This window comes from Eubalaena glacialis, chromosome 18, assembly GCF_028564815.1.
Source record: "Eubalaena glacialis isolate mEubGla1 chromosome 18, mEubGla1.1.hap2.+ XY, whole genome shotgun sequence".
In the NCBI taxonomy this organism is placed as follows: domain Eukaryota; kingdom Metazoa; phylum Chordata; class Mammalia; order Artiodactyla; family Balaenidae; genus Eubalaena; species Eubalaena glacialis.
In genome coordinates this window covers 55,207,518-55,217,789 of record NC_083733.1, presented here as the reverse complement: position 1 = coordinate 55,217,789, position 10,272 = coordinate 55,207,518, and the positions used below count along the sequence as shown (strand labels likewise).

Here is a 10,272-nt window from a genome sequence, read left to right as displayed (position 1 = left end):
GGTTTATTCCTAGATATTTTATTCTTTTTGTTGCAGTGGTAAATGGGAGTGTTTTCTTAATTTCACTTTCAGATTTTTCATCATTAGTATATAGGAATGCAAGAGATTTCTGTGCATTAATTTTGTATCCTGCTACTTTACCAAATTCATTGATTAGCTCTAGTAGTTTTCTGGTAGCATCTTTAGGATTCTCTATGTATAGTATCATGTCATCTGCAAACAGTGACAGCTTTACTTCTTCTTTTCCGATTTGGATTCCTTTTATTTCTTTTTCTTCTCTGATTGCTGTGGCTAACACTTCCAAAACTATGTTGAATAATAGTGGTGAGAGTGGGCAACCTTGTCTTGTTCCTGATCTTAGTGGAAATGGTTTCAGTTTTTCACCATTGAGGACAATGTTGGCTGTGGGTTTGTCATATATGGCCTTTATTATGTTGAGGAAAGTTCCCTCTATGCCTACTTTCTGCAGGGCTTTTATCATAAATGAGTGTTGAATTTTGTCAAAAGCTTTCTCTGCATCTATTGAGATGATCATATGGTTTTTATCCTTCAGTTTGTTAATATGATGTATCACGTTGATTGATTTGGTATATTGAAGAATCCTTGCATTCCTGGAATAAACCCCACTTGGTCATGGTGTATGATCCTTTTAATGTGCTGTTGGATTCTGTTTGCTAGTATTTTGTTGAGGATTTTTGCATCTATGTTCATCAGTGATATTGGCCTGTAGTTTTCTTTCTTTGTGACATCTTTGTCTGGTTTTGGTATCAGGGTGATGGTGGCCTCGTAGAATGAGTTTGGGAGTGTTCCTCCCTCTGCAATATTTTGGAAGAGTTTGAGAAGGATAGGTGTTAGCTCTTCTCTAAATGTTTGATAGAATTCGCCTGTGAAGCCATCTGGTCCTGGGCTTTTGTTTGTTGGAAGATTTTTAATCACAGTCTCAATTTCAGTGCTTGTGATTGGTCTGTTCATATTTTCTATTTCTTCCTGGTTCAGTCTCGGCAGGTTGTGCATTTCTAAGAATCTGTCTATTTCTTCCAGGTTGTCCATTTTATTGGCATAGAGTTGCTTGTAGTAATCTCTCATGATCGTTTGTATTTCTGCAGTGTCAGTGGTTACTTCTCCTTTTTCATTTCTAATTCTATTGATTTGAGTCTTCTCCCTTTTTCTCTTGATGAGTCTGGCTAATGGTTTATCAATTTAGTTTATCTTCTCAAAGAACCAGCTTTTAGTTTCATTGATTTTTGCTATTGTTTCCTTCATTTCTTTTTCATTTATTTCTGATCTGATCTTTATGATTTCTTTCCTTCTGCTAACTTTGGGGTTTTTTTGTTCTTCTTTCTCTAATTGCTTTAGGTGCAAGGTTAGGTTGTTTATTCGAGATGTTTCCTGTTTCTTGAGGTAGGCTTGTATTGCTATAAACTTCCCTCTTAGCACTGCTTTTGCTGCATCCCATAGGTTTTGGGTCGTCGTGTCTCCATTGTCATTTGTTTCTAGGTATTTTTTGATTTCCCCTTTGATTTCTTCAGTGATCACTTCGTTATTAAGTAGTGTATTGTGTAGCCTCCATGTGTTTGTATTTTTTACAGATCTTTTCCTGTAATTGATATCTAGTCTCATAGCCTTGTGGTCGGAAAAGATACTTGATACGATTTCAATTTTCTTAAATTTACCAAGGCTTGATTTGTGACCCAAGATATGATCTATCCTGGAGAATGTTCCATGAGCACTTGAGAAAAATGTGTATTCTGTTGTTTTTGGGTGGAATGTCCTATAAATATCAATTAAGTCCATCTTGTTTAATGTATCATTTAAAGCTCGTGTTTCCTTATTTATTTTCATTTTGGATGATCTGTCCATTGGTGAAAGTGGGGTGTTAAAGTCCCCTACTATGATTGTGTTGCTGTCGATTTCCCCTGTTATGGCTGTTAATATTTGCCTTATGTATTGAGGTGCTCCTATGTTGGGTGCATAAATATTTACAATTGTTATACCTTCCTCTTGGATCGATCCCTTGATCATTATATAGTGTCCTTCTTTGTCTCTTGTAATAGTCTTTATTTTAAAGTCTATTTTGTCTGATATGAGAATTGCTACTCCAGCTTTCTTTTGATTTCCATTTGCATGGAATATCTTTTTCCATCCCCTCACTTTCAGTCTGTATGTGTCTCTAGGTCTGAAGTGGGTCTCTTGTAGACAGCATATATATGGGTCTTGTTTTTGTATCCATTCAGCCAGTCTGTGTCTTTTGGTGGGAGCATTTAATCCATTTACATTTAAGGTAATTATCGATATGTATGTTCCTATTCCCATTTTCTTAAATGTTTTGGGTTTGTTATTGTAGGTGTTTTCCTTCTCTTGTGTTTCTTGCCTAGAGAAGTTTCTTTAGCATTTGTTGTAAAGCTGGTTTGGTGGTGCTGAACTCTCTCAGCTTTTGCTTGTCTGTAAAGGTTTTAATTTCTCCATCAAATCTGAATGAGATCCTTGCTGGGTAGAGTAATCTTGGTTGTAGGTTTTTCTCCTTCATCACTTTAAGTATATCCTGCCACTCCCTTCTGGCTTGCAGAGTTTCTGCTGAAAGATCAGCTGTTAACCTTATGGGGATTCCCTTGTGTGTTATTTGTTGTTTTTCCCTTGCTGCTTTCAATATGTTTTCTTTATATTTAATTTTGGATAGTTTGATTAATATGTGTCCTGGCGTGTTTCTCCTTGGATTTATCCTGTATGGGACTCTCTGTGCTTCCAGGACTTGATTAACTATTTCCTTTCCCATATTAGGGAAGTTTTCAACTATAATCTCTTCAAATATTTTCTCAGTCCCTTTCTTTTTCTCTTCTTCTTCTGGGACCCCTATAATTCGAATGTTGGTGCGTTTAATGTTGTCCCAGAGGTCTCTGAGACTGTCCTCAGTTCTTTTCATTCTCTTTTCTTTATTCTGCTCTGCAGTAGTTATTCCACCATTTTATCTTCCAGGTCACTTATCCGTTCTTCTGCCTCAGTTATTCTGCTATTGATCCCATCTAGAGTATTTTTAATTTCATTTATTGTGTTTTTCATCATTGCTTGGTTCCTCTTTAGTTCTTCTACGTCCTTGTTAAATGTTTCTTGCATTTTGTCTATTCTATTTCCAAGATTTTGGATCATCCTTACTATCATTATTCTGAATTCTTTTTCAGGTAGACTACCTATTTCCTTTTCATTTGTTAGGTCTGGTGTGTTTTGACCCTGCTCCTTCATCTGCTGTGTGTTTTTCTGTCTTCTCATTTTGCTTATCTTACTGTGTTTGGGGTCTCCTTTTCACAGGCTGCAGGTTCGTAGTTCCCGTTGTTTTTGGTATCTGTCCCCAGTGGCTAAGGTTGGTTCAGTGGGTTGTGTAGGCTTCCTGGTGGAGGGAACTAGTTCCTGTGTTCTGGTGGATGAGGCTGGATCTTGTCTTTCTGGTGGGCACGTCCACGTCTGCTGGTGTGTTTTGGGGTGTCTGTGGCCTTATGATTTTAGGCAGCCTCTCTGCTAATGGATGGGGCTGTGTTCCTGTCTTGCTAGTTGTTTGGCATAGGGTGTCCAGCACTGTAGCTTGCTGGTCGTTGAGTGAAGCTGGGTCTTGATGTTGAGATGGAGATCTCTGAAAGATTTTTGCCGTTTGGTAGTACGTGGAGCTGGGAGGTCTCTTGTGGACCAGTGTCCTGAAGTTGGCTCTCCCACCTCAGAGGCACAGCCCTGATGCCTGGCTGGAGCACCAAGAGCCTTTCATCTACACGGCTTCCGCGTTGCCCCAGACCACCATGCCCGGGCACGGCCGCCTCCTCCAGCCTCGCTGGCCCCGCCGCCGCCGCCACACGGTGCCCTCGCCTGGGGCGGGGAGGAGGGCCGGGGAAGGAGTCGCACCGCCGCGCCGTGGTCCATGTTCGCCCCACGCTCGCGGCGGCCGCCCTGAGCGCGCCCAGTCACAAGAAGGCCTTTAAACTTAGTTCAAACCTTAATGCACATAAAATAATTCATGATGATATAAAACCCTGTGAATATAGGAAATTTGAAAAGAAATACAGAATGCATGAAAAACTTACCCAACACAAAAATTCATAGTGGTGTGAAAATCTAAACATGAGGAATGTAGGAAAGCATTAGATACGCCTCTCAACCTGTTTGACATAGGTGAATTCATATTGGTGGAAAACCCTATAAATTTAAGAAATGTAGAAAGGCTTTTATAAGTGACTGTCAAGTTCCTGAATATGAGAATATTCATACTGGTCTGAAATACTTCGAATGCAAGGAATGTGGGAAGATTTTTGCATTTAGTTCAACCCTTATTATACAAAAGAGAATTAAAATTATGTAAAATTCCAGGAATGTAAGGAATGTGGAAAGGTGCTTAGAGGGGAGCCTTACTTAACATCAAAAAGTCATACTGGGGCTTCCCTGGTGGCGCTGTGGTTGAGAATCTGCCTGCCAATGCAGGGGACACGGGTTCGAGCCCTGGTCTGGGAAGATCCCACATGCCACGGAGCGACTAGGCCCGTGAGCCACAATTGCTGAGCCTGCGTGTCTGGAGCCTGTGCTCCGCAACAAGAGAGGCCGCGATAGTGAGAGGCCCGTGCACCGCGATGAAGAGTGGCCCCCACTTGCCGCAACTAGAGAAAGCCCTCACACAGAAACGAAGACCCAACACAGCCATGAATAAATTAATAAATTAATTAAAAAAAAAAAAGTCATACTGGTGGGAAACCCTATGAATGTAAGGAATGAAGCCCTTTCATCATGTTTCATATCTCGTTCAACATGAGAAATTCATATCAGTGAAAAACCCTATACGTGAAAGAAATGTGGGTTGGCCATTAGAGATGGTTCAGCCCTTAAAGCACATCACGTTACTCATATTGGTCTGAAACGATTAGAATATAAGGAATATAGGAATTCCTTTAGGCATGGCCAATCTCTGCTCAGCATCAGATAATTCCTACTACTGAGAAATTTCTGATTATGAATTATATTGATAGGCCTTCAGCAAATATTCCAACTCTTCTCTTAGCAAATACTCCAAATTTTCTCATATCAAAGAATTGATAATATAATCTACTCAACATAAAAGAGCTTCCAGTTGTCACTCATGTATTAATCGAATATCAGACAATTTGAAATAGAGATAAATTCACAAAAGATAGGGATTCTTGCTTGTTTATGCCTGCAACATTCACACCATGAGATCTGTTGGATATTTTCATTTAATTAACACCTTCTGTAATATCTACTCCTGAGCAACACCGGTAACATTTATTATCTCTCATCATTTTTATAGGTCAGAATTTTGGGAATAGGTGGCTGCGCAATTCTGGCTTGGGGTTTCCCATGAGGCTGCAGTTTTCTCAAGGCTCGACTGGAGCTGGATGGTCCTCTTTATGTGCCTACTAAGTTGATACTGTTCATTTTTCTCCACATTGGCCTCTCTGTTTGCTGCTTGTGTGTCCTCAGTATGGCAGCTGGTTTTGTCCCAAAATAAATACTCCACATGAGAGAGCGAGAGAAAGAGACATGAAAGATATGCATCTGGTCTATGTATCTATTCTATGCACGTCACTTAGGTCAAATTGGCAGCATTGTTCGTATTCTTGTTGATTTTTCACCTAGCTGTTCTCTCTGTTATTATGAGTGGTGTTTGACACACAGATTTATTGACTCTTGGCTATAAATTCATTTGTTCTGACTACTCTATGAAAATACATCTTTGCCCATTAAATCTTATGCCCATCCTCAGATACTTTTGTGGCAGAGTACCTCAGCTCCTGAATCACTCACAGCTTCTCCAGTGCCTGGCTCTAGCAGCACCCAGTAATAACAGTCTCCCCTAGTATCCTTCCTTGAGCAGTTTTGTAGTTAATATCTCCGGTGAGATAATTTCCCATGAACAGCACCCAAGCACCCTAGACAGCAGATTTCCAGCAAGGGTCCCAAGCACCCTAGAGAGCAGATTTCCAGCAAATTTCATCAGCACAGCATAGTAGCAATGTCTTTTCAGTGAGTTAATGGCCATGTCCTCTCTGACAATGTCTGGATCTCTGTCCTGTAAGGTGGATCTTCCTTGGGTTCTCAATCTCAACTCTAGGTTTGTGAGATTTAATGCTCTTATATCTCATAAAGTTTGCTTTACTTACTTGCTCATTATTCTAATTCCCTGTAATAGTTAATACTTATTTATATTAAACATTCCCTGTTCAAATTACTGTGTGGTGTCTCCCTCCTGATTGGACTCAAACTGATAATGGCGTATTGAAGACTCCAGCTATTGTTGATTTGTCTACTTCTTCCTTCAATTCTACTAGTCTTGCTTCATTTATTTTGTTGCTCACTGTCAATGTTTACAATTGTTACATATTTATATACATTGACACTTTCATCATTATAAAATGTTCCCTTTTGTCTCTAGTGACTTTTTTGTTGTATCAAAGACTACTCTGCCTAATATGGTATAGCCACTCCAGCTATCATGCTATTATTTGCATGGTATACTTTCCTATCATTTTACTTCGAACCTATTCGTGTATCTGAATCTAAAGTGTTTCTCTTGTAAATAGCATATAGCTGAATATTGTTTTATTTAGAGACTGAAAATATCTGCTTTTGATTGGAGTTTTTAATACATTTCAAATTAATGTAACTATTGATATTGTTGAATTTACATTTCCCATTTGGCCATTTGTTTCATGTGTCTTGTGTGTTTTTGTATCTTCCCCTTTACTGCTTTTTTATTTTTTTAAATATTTATTTATTTATTTATTTGGCTGTGCCGGGTCTTAATTGAGACATGAGGGATCTTCGTTGCGGCATATGGGATATTTTAGTTGCAGCCCTGACCAGGGATTGCTCCTGGACCCCCTGCATTGGGAGCATGGAGTCTTAACTGCTGTACCACCAGGAAAGTCCCTTTACTGCTTTTTTAAATGTTACATATATTTTTTCTAGTGTAACATTTTAGTTTTATTGGTTTTCTTAATATATTGAATTATTTTCTCAGTGGTTGCTCTAGAGAAGACAATATGCATCTAAATATAAAATTATTCAGATTAATATAATTTACATACAAAATATAGAAGTTGCTTCAATATAGCTCCATTCTGTCCCCTTCCTCTTTTGCAGTTATCATATATATCACATCTTTTTATAAGTTCAACAATGCAGTTTTATAATTGTCTTGTGTAATTATCTTTTGAGTCAGTTAAGAGAAAGAATAAAACACATTTTGAAAGTCACCTGACTACAATCTGTCCTCCATTGTTTCTGAAGAGAAGTCAGCTGTTAATCTAATTGTGGTTCCCTTGTACATAATGAATTGTTCTCCTTCTTCTTTCAAGATTTTCTACATATCTTTGGCTTTTGGTAGCTTGACTGTGTGTATTTATTTATTTATTTATTTATTTTTTGAACCCCCCCCCAAAGCTTTTTCATATTTTACTACAGAGGTACTTCTGATATATTGATAGTTAATATGTAATTTGTAAACTGCTACTTCATATCCTACATGTACAAAATCATTTTACAAAAATGTTCTAAAAACTAGTAGATAAAATGTGTTCTCTGCTGGGCTGTTACGGGAAGGTGTATCTGGGCAGGTGACACCTGCCGCAGGCAACAGCCATAGCAACAGTACAACCACCGCAGCTGCTCTCCGCCTGATGTGGTCCTTCTGCCACCTCTTTGGTCCCAAGTTTGAGGCATCTTGATTCTTCACCTTTCTCCCCTCTTCTTCGGCCTTCTTCTCACCTGGGACCCGCCTCTTCACAGATGACCATGCAGGATAAATGAGTAACAGAAATATATCTTCAACCCTTTCCTACTTGGACAAGAAGAATTCTGGTTCCTGGGACATTCAGCAATCTTATCTCCTGTGGCCTTTTTTATCCCAGAAAATATGTGTCACTTCAAACTTTAATAAATCTCCTTCAATCAGAGTTCTCAAATAGCCTTCATGGTGTCTCTTGAGTGGTCCTTTTATACTTAGTCCTTCAAGTATCTACATTACAATATTTAACCCTCATGATCAAAACAACTAAGAAAGCTGTCTTGTTACAATTGTTTTACATTCCATATCACCAGGAGTTCTGCTAAGAAAATATGAAAGAGGGAGAATCTGCTCAATAATTGCCTGCAACAAGTTCTTAATGTGTGCTACTAGGGGAAGTCTCTAGGCCAAAATTATTGCGATCAAATATTCAGTTCCTCCAAATGTCACCAGAAGAGCCAGGGTTATGGGCCAGACCAGAAATCCACTGTGATGTTGACATATAAAGGATTATAATCCACGGAGAGTAATTTATAATCACAACTGCTCAACCCATCTGTTCTCCAGACACATGACACCTGATGTAAGAGTTTCATCCGTTCTATATTCACCTCATTGCCTTGGTCTCTCTTGTGGAAGATCACAGTATATTTACCCACTTCAGGCAGTGGCTGGGTTATTTTCATTCTAGGAAGCTCAACCCTTGAAAAATTGCTCTTGGCTTAAGGCAGTAACACCCACAAAATATCCATTGTAACGTAACCTGCACCCAGTGCTGTTCCTGCCAACCACCAGATGCCTGGGCTGATCCTCACACTTGTAAAGGTTCAAATCGTTCTCAGGCACCAGGTCCACATCATGGAATATGAAGCAGTCCCAACTTTCATCCTTGAGAGCTTCTAGATAGCCTACATTCAGGAGTTTGGCGTGATTAAACTTTTTACTTCCGGCCTGGTGGATGACGTAGATGCCATACGCCAGCTGCTGCCTCTGCATGAAGGGGTGAAGGTGTTCTAGCAGGTACAGCAGGTGCTTCTCTCTGTGCCAGTGAAGGATGAGGCTGGCGACCCGCTGCAAAGCCCTGCATTCCTCAGGATGATACCGGCCTCTGTGCACCTTGGGGTTTTCTGCCTGTACTTCTTCCAGAGTGAGATTGAGGTGTGGAGACACAGAAGGGCATTTGTCAAGGTTTGCTTTTTTCACAGAGGCTTCCTCTATCACAGTTCCTTTCTTCCCCAAAACTACACCCTTGTTCAAACTAGCCATGAGATCCTTTGCTTTAGGAATCTCTTGAATAGCACCCACAGAGTAGTTACTGGTGGCCCACCCAACCACCGTCAGGCATAAAGTAAAAAGCAACAGTAATCGGAATTTGTAGGAAAGGTGGAAAGTCACGTTGAAGCTCATGTCTTTTATTATGTGAGCAATAGGTATCTCTCGGCCTCACTGCAGGCAGGAAGCTTCAAGTTCAGCTTTTCCAATCTGATTGCAAACCTGATGACAACTGACAGTGCAACGCCTGCTTCTGCTTGGTAGTTCCGCTCCAGCAATCCCCCAGACGCAGCCTCAACGAGTCCCGCCCTGACTGTATTTAGATGTGAATTTCTTTTTGCTTATCTTACTTGAAGTTTGTTGAGCTTCCTTGATTTGTAGATTTTTTTTTTCATCATAGTTGGAAAATCTTGGGCCATTATTTCTTCAAAGAATTTTTCTGCCCCTTTCTCCACTCTCCTTCAAAGTAGCTGTTATACTCCTGGAAATCCTTTTATGTGTATGCTTGGTATGCTTGATTGTTGTCCAAGTCTCTGACATTGCTCCTTTTATTTTTTTTTCATTTTATGATTCTTTTTTTAAAATATTTTATTTATTTATTTATTCAGCTGTGCCAGGTCTTAGTTGCAGCATGTGGGATCTTCATTGCAGCATGCAGGATCTAGTTCCCTGACCAGGGATCGAACCCAGGCCCCCTGCATTGGCAGTGTGGAGTCTTAACTGCTGGACCACCAGGGAAGTCCCCTATGATTCTTTTTCTCAGACAGATAATCTCTAATGATTTATCATCAGGTTCACAGATCCTTCATTCTGCCAGCTCAGTCGGCTGTTGAGCTTCTCTTGGAAAATTTTCATTTCAGATATTAAACATTTCAAAGCTAGAAATTCTACTAAGTTCTTTTTTAAAAATAATTTTTATCTCTGTATTGACAGTCTCTACTTGATGAGTAATTGTCATTTGAACATATTTATAATAGCTGCTTTTCAGTCTTTTTCTGCTGAGTCCAACATCTTGGCCCCCTCACAGAGTTTTATTGAGTTTTTTTGCTATTTATGGGTCACATTTTCCATTTCTTTGTAGTTCTCTTTTGTTGTTGTTGTTGTTGTTGTTGTTGACACCTGGACATTTAAAATAATATATTGTAGCAAGTCTGAATTCTGATGTCCTGTTCCCCCAGGAATTGATGTTCTTGCTTTTGTTTACTGACTTAATTATTCTGTAATAT

At 39.5% G+C, this 10,272-nt stretch overlaps 1 protein-coding gene across 1 annotated transcript; it reads right to left on the bottom strand.

The window, feature by feature from the left end:
* Positions 1-8,203: 8,203 nt before the first annotated feature.
* LOC133078937 (beta-1,4-galactosyltransferase 4-like) lies at positions 8,204-9,342 on the bottom strand. The gene is given in 2 exon segments (XM_061174160.1): positions 8,204-8,479; positions 8,481-9,342. Coding segments are annotated over 2 exon segments (942 nt in total). The 5' UTR covers positions 9,182-9,342; the 3' UTR covers positions 8,204-8,238.
* Positions 9,343-10,272: the final 930 nt, after the last annotated feature.